The 9,029-nt window shown below is 48.9% G+C and overlaps 2 protein-coding genes across 2 annotated transcripts; both read left to right on the top strand.

Moving 5' to 3' along the window:
- Positions 1-4,829: 4,829 nt before the first annotated feature.
- On the top strand, positions 4,830-6,731 carry DFJ58DRAFT_750904 (uncharacterized protein; the record flags this gene model as incomplete). Its single annotated transcript, XM_041387766.1, has 8 exons — positions 4,830-4,969; positions 5,044-5,510; positions 5,566-5,733; positions 5,798-5,842; positions 5,897-6,026; positions 6,076-6,220; positions 6,272-6,372; positions 6,426-6,731. The coding sequence occupies 8 exons, from the start codon at positions 4,830-4,832 to the stop codon at positions 6,592-6,594; spliced, it is 1,365 nt and encodes a 454-aa protein (XP_041234989.1). The 3' UTR covers positions 6,595-6,731.
- A 1,311-nt stretch (positions 6,732-8,042) lies between these two features.
- DFJ58DRAFT_849119 (uncharacterized protein) lies at positions 8,043-8,974 on the top strand (the record flags this gene model as incomplete). The annotated part of the gene is made up of 5 exons (XM_041393705.1): positions 8,043-8,071; positions 8,125-8,146; positions 8,175-8,260; positions 8,340-8,796; positions 8,849-8,974. Coding segments are annotated over 5 exons (720 nt in total), but the record flags the coding sequence as incomplete, so codon positions are not given.
- Between the last annotated feature and the right edge of the window lie 55 nt (positions 8,975-9,029).

Here is a 9,029-nt window from a genome sequence, read left to right as displayed (position 1 = left end):
CCATAAGTCCGGTTCCACTTGGACCACAGCGCAATACAGTTGATTTTATGCTGCGGTATAGCTACGTGCAAGCTAAAGAGCCTCCTTGGAAGGCGATGTCAGTCGCATGTGTGCAGCCTGTAATAAAGGTGGCGCGTTCGGCTGTCGGGCAAGTTTCCGGAGGGAAGCTATAAGATATATGCGCTAGTTTTGCCGGTTAAGCTGAAATGCACGAGAGCTGTGAGACATTAGACTCACTAAATTTGGATCCAGCGTGGGCAATTTGCACCACTCCTCTATAAATTCAACATAGACATCAGCCATGCCAGAGGCGTTCGTGCTCCCGGCGCCAACAGCCGCGGAGAAAGGACTCATTTGCAGCTTGAAGGGCTTCGATGAATTCTTCGCCTTCGGCCATGACAGAATCATCATCATTCTCCTGAGATGTAAGTTCTCGAAGTTTTCTTGTCGCCAGCATTTTCACCGCGTGAGGGTCGCCCTGTAGTGTGTCTTTAAGAACACTATATAGATGATCAAGAAGGGCCGTGCGAAGGCGCTCTTGGCTGGGATATGAACGAATTAGGACCTCGAGAGCTGAAAATAAATTTATACTAGGCAGAGCTGTGGCCTAACTCAATTTGAATCCTTATAGAGGAATGACAAACAGACCCTTTTGCAGCGCTCAAAATCACGGACTTGACAATAGCACCATCCATAATGGCTTGCCGTTGCCCTCTCGCCTTCGTCACCTCCTTTCTCAGCCGCTATCTCTTCTGGGGTTAGTGGCGCCGTATCTTCCTCGGCAGTTGTCTCTGTCTCAACAATAGGGTGATCTTCCTCATGAATTCCCAGCACAGTCCACCTTCGTCTCATCCCTTCGACAAAGCCCATTTCCATTCGCACATACTCTCTCCACATATCGACGCTGTCTGCATTGAGTCGAAGACCACGCTGAAGGAGGGCGGCGTGCCGCGGAAGGGGACATGTGGTTAAGTTCGTGAGAGGCAGCGATGATATATAATGCAGGTGTTCTTGGATGGAGCTGGAGGGCCCTATGTGCACGGTTAAGAACGGACTAACCAAATTTGAAACTGGACGCGCCTGGCTGTTATGCGCCCCACTAGTGAACGAGCCCCCTCACGTTTTGCAACTTGGATATATTGTATCCACAATCCTACGTCCGACTTGAATTTCTTGAGCGCACGTTCAAATATCTGGAATGTCTGCGAACAAGAGCATAATCTGATATTGACGACGCGGTCTTTTCAAGTTCTAAGAGCAAACCATAGAACAGTCAGCGGGTTGGAAGCCTTGAGGTATGGACATGCCTCAGCACATACTCAGTCTCTCAACGCGCTTCCGCCTCAGCTGCTCCAGGTTCATCTCATACGCCGCGTATCGCAGGAAGTCACTCTTTTTTTGGGATGCGACGGACAAGTGCGGTTTCGAACTGTGTACGTTTTTTCACAATCTGTTTAACCTCAGACTAGAAGCAAAGTTGGATAAGACTGGAGGGATATAGTATGAGAGTCCACGTACTTGGTTGAACAAACTTTTTTGCACGAGATCCTGGAGCTCTGCGAGCATCTAGATTCCATTAGTCAAAAGTCAAAACCTTTGAAGGGGTAAACAAACCTGCTCCTGCTGAAATTGTACCCTCTCCATCCTTGATGTGTGGACGGCAGTCTCCCTATGAAGTTGTCGATGCAAGTTCAACAGTGGTGAGTCTGAAATTGAATGGCGAGTATCGTTCGTACGTTCAAGATGATTTCATTCAAATAAATTAGCTATTACCGTAAGTGGCTTATCAGAACAATATTATTTAATAGCCTTATGGATGCACGGACGCAATATTAATGTCAATGTAGTGCTCAAGCTTTCAAGCTTCATTTCAAGTCATAAGCAACGGTACATCCTTCTTGCTGAACCTTTCATCCCAGCCAACAACTGATTACCCTTTGTTCCACACTCGCCCAGGAAGACCCCACACCCCTCCCCGTCTCACAACATCTGACATATATCCTGTCTCAACACCTGGAGAGGCTTCAACCCAAACACCATTTTCCCCGACTACACTACCATGCCCTCCCAATGTAACCCGTATTTCGACCAGCCCGTTCCCAGGCACATGCCTCGGAGAAGTGAGCACGATCATTGGAGGAGGGCATGTTTCGGGACCATGTGGCTGCTGCATGGGATCAGCAGAGGTTGAAAGATCCATACCGAGATCCATGTCCACACCCCCACCCATGCTCATGCTCAGCCCTGGAATGTCCATGTCCATCTCCAAGTCGCCCGGACCGAACAAGCTTGCACCACTGCTGGAGCCTGCGCTTGCAGGAGGACCCATGCCAAGCCCGCTGTGTTGTGATGTAAACGGATCGACCGGTTGGGACAATGTCGATAGAGCACTGGAGGGGAGGTAGACGTTCACTGGAATAGATTGCGGCGTGACCGTTCCTGCGAGGACCGAAGCGAGTAGAGTAGTTGATGCCGCGTCTTCTGGTTGCGTTCCTTGTTCTGCATTTTGACGATCGTCGAGGTGATTGCAGCACTTGGGGTTCGGGCGACCATTGGAGTATGCTCAGTGATTCGTTGAGCCAGCATTGTTCTCTAACAACCTGGAAGAATATGCATTAAGCATGACTTGACAGTTTGGTCGAAATGAAAACTTGCCTCTAATACTTGCGAGATTTGTTTTACGCTCCTCACCGGAACTCTCTGCAGGAGAAAGCCTGGTTCCAGAGGTGCTAGAAGGCGAAGATGTAGCGGCGGATGGATGTCATTTGGTGATTTCTAGATCAATGATCAGTGTGTGTTTGTACCTGCGCATGTTCCACACACATAAGTTGCAGTGTAGTATTCTGCTGATGAATTTTATTGACCTAGATCAGGTACAAGTATCAGCACACGCATATGCCTAGGGCTGTAGAGAAAAGTGACTGACCAATAAGTCAACCCAACTTCTACCAGTTCCTCCGCTTCCATTTTGTCTGTGAAGACGCCACACCAAATTCTCCAAAGTTCATATTGCTCATGTTACCTAGACTCGACATTGAGCCAATGCTAGACATGCTCCCCATTGAGATCAGGTCGATGGGTCGAGACTCGACGATTCCTTGAATTACACGCATGCGGTTCTGGCACATCACCACGCCATTATGTGGTAGCTTAGCGGTGAAGTCGAGCACCCACATCTGCGAAGGGGCAGTCAGAAGCGTGTGATCTCCAGGGACATCGCTAGAGTTCATCTTGGACTTTGCCACTTCAGTGCAAGGGACCAATCTCAGCGTAGCGATGGTGACATCTTCTAGAGTATCAAGCAGCGATGTCATGAGATGAGTCATAGGGATGTCAATGTTCCACATTGACGATTGTTTGGATGGCGGAGAGCTGCGAAGGAGTTGAAGATATGCACGGGGGTGAAAGCCAGACTATGAATGATAGCGAAGGAGTAACGAGAAAGGGTAGGGGAAGGGCATGTTGTGTCAAGAATTTGTCGAGAGTTTGCGTCTGTAGTGAACTGTGAATATCACGCATCAGGTATATAAAACAAGCACGACAAAAAACAAACGTACGCAACCTGCTTTCTAATGTGATCTGAGACTACAGCTGGCTCCATGAACCAACGAAGTCCTTTCTCGTTCTCAGAGGACGCGAGCCCGTCGAGCATCATGAGATATCGCAAGTGTTCCTGTATTGCACGGCTACGGCGTGCAGCTTCAATCGCAGGATCCTCTCTTGAGTGTCCGACAGTTGTATCTATGCAGCAGCGCGTCTCGCTGCATTGATCCAGCGGGTTACTTCCCGCGCGAGAAAGGAGTCTAGCTCTGGTGCTGCCGCTGAGTTCCCGTTACTGTTTGTATTATTGGCGAAGGACGTCTTGACAACGACATGGTCGTTAATATCAATATCAAGTACGAGCACTTTGCCTGCGAGAACAGTCGTCGATCCGTCTACGAAAACTTCCATGCCAAGATTACGCCCCCATTCCGCGATCTTTGCAGGATGGGGAGGACTTGTGTCTGGATAAACTGCTCTGTTGTCTCCTCGCAGCAGAGACGAGAGGGAAGCAGAGGCAGCAGCTGACTGGTTGATCGAAGATGTCAAAGCCGTGTGCTCCTTCATGAGGGCCACGAATTTGGTGGCGTTTTCGCCAAGGGCAGATCATTAAGCTGGTTCAGCGCATGATTTAGGCGGTGAGTTGTATTGATGACTGCACCAAGTTGCGCAGTTACTGTAGTATATTCAGTGCTGAGAGGATGAGCAGACTCGGTTGCTTGGACAGGCAACGTGGAGTGCACGAGCACATCGTGTACAGCGGTCAACAAAGATGGATGGGACATGCAGCTTCTTGAATTTGAACTTCATCTGGTCAGAAGAGGAGAGCGGAAGTTACCGATCAACACGCTGCATTGAAGTGAAACTTGCAACAAGCTGAAGCTGAACTTTAGAACCAACTGCTTCACTTGTGGACTGGTTTTTTTTTTCTCTCAAGGACGCACGTAGTCAAATAGGAGGAAAACTTTGTCTATCGCGTGCTTATGGCGGAGATACTCATGGACGACTACACTCTTGTCGTGGTACGTAAATACTATTGAATATGATGAATTGCTGGCACTTATCGCAGTGAAGAATGCATGCCTGTCTTCTGACTCCTGAGCTTCTATACGGTCGGCCTAGGGGAGGCGTTCCTTAAACCTTATTTTGTGGGTGCCAGTTTACCTGCTCAACAAGAAGAATGCGGCCCAGTGAGGTGATAAGCCACGATGCAGCTCCAGGGGTCTCTGGATGCCCACACTTATAACCTCATAGTACAAGTGTTTCAGGTCCTAGTGTGCCCAAGCAATATGTCCATCATTGAAAAGCTAGAAGAAACATCGGCTTCAGGTTCCATCACGACGTTGTTTCGTTTGGGCTCCGTAAACGCTATTTCCTCTATTCCAACTGAACTTCCTTTTCACTCTCCTCAGGTTGCGGGTCTTGGCTGGTGCCTGGCTATTCGCACCAAAAAAAAATAAACAAAGAAAAGCAACACCAGCTATGCTTCAATTCCCGTACTAGTTGTCCGGATGCGTGGCGTGGTACACTGGCCAAGGTCACAGTCTCTTTTCCGTCACATCCTGATGGTGATCCATCCCTCTGTACTACATCTATCACCGTGATCCTAGGACTTTGCGGTGTAGACTCGGATGATAATCATCCGCTGATCGCTGGCACTTGTTCCGCTCAGAAGCTTGGAAATGCCCTCGTCTCGCTGAAGGTCACCTTAACCAATACACTGACATGCAATCCATTTGATGTACCTGCACCTGTCGGGTTTGTACCAGACGCACCTGCCAGCGCTGAATCGCCCGGGGTGCCTCAGGCCTGTTCTGCCCTTCGTGCCCTCGAGCAATCGCTCAAGACGGGAACATCATTTGACATAGTATTTCAAGCTTATACTCGTCATTTGTCCCTCGGCAAGGTCACTAGACCAATTCCGATTTATGCGAGCACCGCTGTGCTGCAAACAACTTTGCCGGAATTTTGTATGTTATATTCTCATTCTTATTCTTATTCATGGCTGCTGAGTGTCGTTTGCAGCCGGAGGAGACCTTGATTTGTCCTCCTTCTTTGAACTGTCTGAAGGCGACACTCTCCCTTTTACTTCTCTGGAGAGTTATGGATACGATTCTGACAGTGACCTGGATGACGATGACTTGGTCAAGAATAACAACAGTCCTACACCAGCAGACAATGAATCACACGAGGGTTTATTTGTTTATTTCCAGTGTTGAAGCTTTGATCTCATGCCCATTGATCATCACCCCCGCAGACACGACTGATACTGGTTCAATCTCGTCTTTTTCTAGCATTGAAGGTACTGAAACTTGAAACTTCATACACATGTAAGATTGACAATTCAATCTTACAGCTGGACTTCAAGAGCAGCTAGGCAATCGGGCTTTGCTTTTGGAAGACATTGGGATGGTACCAGCTGTGAACGGCGAGAACTTGAAACGTGGACCTCGGGTCATCCTTGTAAAGGGTGTTGCCTGGAAGACGTAGGTATGATTTTCGTGTCGCAGAGACGCTACTGAATGAAGTTCGCAGGTGGCACGCCTTTATTTATTATTGTTACACCGGCATCGTCAACTTTGCAAACTTACGGTCTCAAAGGACGCCTGATGAGCAGAGTCGCTTAGAAGATAGTCCACCACATTGCTCTCCAAAGTCCATGTATCAACTAGCTATGAAGGTAACTCCATGCAACTTGTGTTAATGTATCTATATGAACTCAAATCTTCAGCTCAACAATGAACCATTATCTCAACTTGCATTAAAGGCCATTGAGACTAGGTTGTCCGCGGCCAACATACTTGATGAGGCATTCTTCAAATTTACTTCCAGGTATTGGTGATCTCGTCGTACATCTGCTTGTTGCTTACTGCCACTCCCAAAAGGCATGACGCCGTCAGAGTAATGGAAACTGCCCTCCTGCTGAAATATAGGAATGCGTCAGGAGTTCTGCAGGGTCTCCCAGCTAAGATGGAAGCTGTGGCCAGGGGCAATATACCCAATGCTGGACAGGTTCTCACTGCGTTAATTATGCAGATACCTGGCCAGAATTAGACCCGATGGCGTCACTGACCACTGTTAGGTATCGATTGTCGTTGGGTATGTTAATGTGCATTACGCGGACGTGTGGGCACGATCTTTACATTGTATTACCAACTTACTATCACGCTATGGCCTGCTTGACGAGTATTACGTGCACATGTTGTCGAATTCGTGGAATGATGCTCGCTGTTAGTTATCGTTTTCGATCTGCCCAGTGCTATTAGCTGAGACGATGGTTGTCGTTGCTCTGGCATATTTAGAAGGCACTACACCAAAACCTCTAAAATTCATAGTTACCTAGACTCGACCTGGGCTCCATGCTAGACATGCTCCCCATCAATGAATCCAGGTCGGTCGAGACCGTGATTCTTCGAATAGCATGGATACGGTGCTGGAACATCACCACGCAATTCTGCGGTGGCTTGGCTAGTCGGTCACCAGGAGCATATGATCATCTCCGAGGAGTCGCTTGAGTTCATCTTGAGCGTTGCTACTTCAGTGAAAAGGACCACTAGTAATCTCAGTTAGAGTGTAAGTAGCGATTTCTTGAGATGGGTCAAAATTTCACGTTATGCGGAGCTTGAAGCTTGGACCATGGCGCTTCTGTCAAGGGGCGGCAGGTCGATAAGCTGTTTCAGTGCATGATTTAGGCGGTGAGTTGTATTGATGACTGCACCGAGTTTAGACTAATACTGTAGGATAATCAGTGCTGACAAGGTGAACTGCTAGACTCGCTGATTCGGTTACTTGGACGATGAGACATGCCAAAGACACTTTTTGAATTCGAACAAATTCAAGTCAGAAGAGAGCGGAAGTTGCCGATCCAAAATTCGTATATACCGGAAATTTGGAAAGTCCCGTCCGTCCCGTCCGTCCTTTGGCAATCGGGGACGCCTCGGAAATTCTCCAAAGTCTCGGAATATATTCTCCGTTGGAAATTCCACATGCTTTGGGTGTCGCTTTACCAGTTGTGCATCACGCCTTGCTCGTTGCTCGTTGTCACTTGGCGTCGTTTATGCTAACGGACCTTCTGCTCTACCCTGTGCTGACAACAGGCCTAGAGGCATGGTGAGTTCAATCTTGTGCAGGCGGCACTCCTTACTCACTGCTACTTTATATGAATTCCTTTGGGTGCCGCTCAACTTACAGGCAGCCTGGAGCCGTCTTTCATGCTGTCCTAAGGCATTCTGGCAGTATGCCCCCGCCTACAGTATGCCCCTGCCCTCAGGAATATAAAAGGGCCCTGTTTATCAATATCAACCCGCCACCTTTCACTTCTCTCTCATTGCTCTGCGTCTTTGTCTCTCTCTTGTCGCTCTCCCAACACTGTTACTCTGGCCAGACGCTTGTGATGCCACGCTCTGCAGTTCAGCCGCCCACAGGCCCACATCCTAGTTATGAAGTTTCATGGACAACATGCGATAGACCATGTCCATGGACGGTGTGCGAATCTAATGAACATGGAAACTGCGGCCGTTGGCAAGCGATTGTAAGTTCTTTCCTCCATCTCCTTCAATTTCAATGTGTTGATGGGACGCATAGTGCTTTGATGTTAGTCAGGATGGTACGAAGTGCAACTTTGTGCACTTCAGATCGCCAAGGTCCTCTCCGGCAGCCGTCGCTCATACTCATACTTGTCAGTGAACCAGAAGTGCCCGCCTACCAGTACCAAAGCGCCGTGTGTGCATGGTTGTGGGCTGTAGCAGCACCCGTGTCAATAAGAACTGTACCTGGTCAACTTGCCGCAAACACTGCAGGCGCCTGGGTGGCTGCCACCTTTTCGACCACATTGGCGATCCAAACGGCGCTGAAGGGTTGGAGCTCGAAGATGATCCTGAGCATCCAGATGATCAAGATGCTGTGGCTGGGCTGCCAGATGACGACGACCCTGCACCCATTGAACGCCTGTCGCGTTCACCATCTCCTCATCTGCATGATGTATCAGGTGTTGCGGCGCCCATTATCGAGACTCACATCGAGCATCTGCCTGATAACCTGCAAGCAAAGAAGCCGACGAGGGCCCGAACTGTGCCTGCACGCAATCGCGCCTCCCCAGACAGTGGCCCTCGGTATCATATGCAAATGCCTGAAGTCTTCACAACGCAACTAGCAGAAAGATCCAAATGTGAGGAAGAACAATGTCAGCGCCATGCTGACGAGATTGAGGCGCATAATCGTGCACGGTACCATACAGTTGTGTATTCCTGGGTAAAGGTTTGTCGCTCCTTCTCTGCTACGCAGTAGACACTGATCATCACGCTCACAGGATGGTGGTCAGCCCAACGTGTTCGAGTTCCAGTCGGGCACATCATCATTTACTTGGCCCCACTTATCACTAAACCACCAAGTTATATCCCTGATGGGACTGGCTGCTGCTGGTGTTGATGAAGGGGTAGGTGCCGCCTCCATCATTCATGTATGGAACCATCGACGTCGAGAATGGCGAG

This window comes from Suillus subalutaceus (assembly GCF_016647625.1).
Source record: "Suillus subalutaceus strain FC151 chromosome Unknown DFJ58scaffold_413, whole genome shotgun sequence".
In the NCBI taxonomy this organism is placed as follows: Eukaryota; Fungi; Basidiomycota; class Agaricomycetes; order Boletales; family Suillaceae; genus Suillus; species Suillus subalutaceus.
This window is presented reverse-complemented; position numbering and strand designations above follow the sequence as displayed.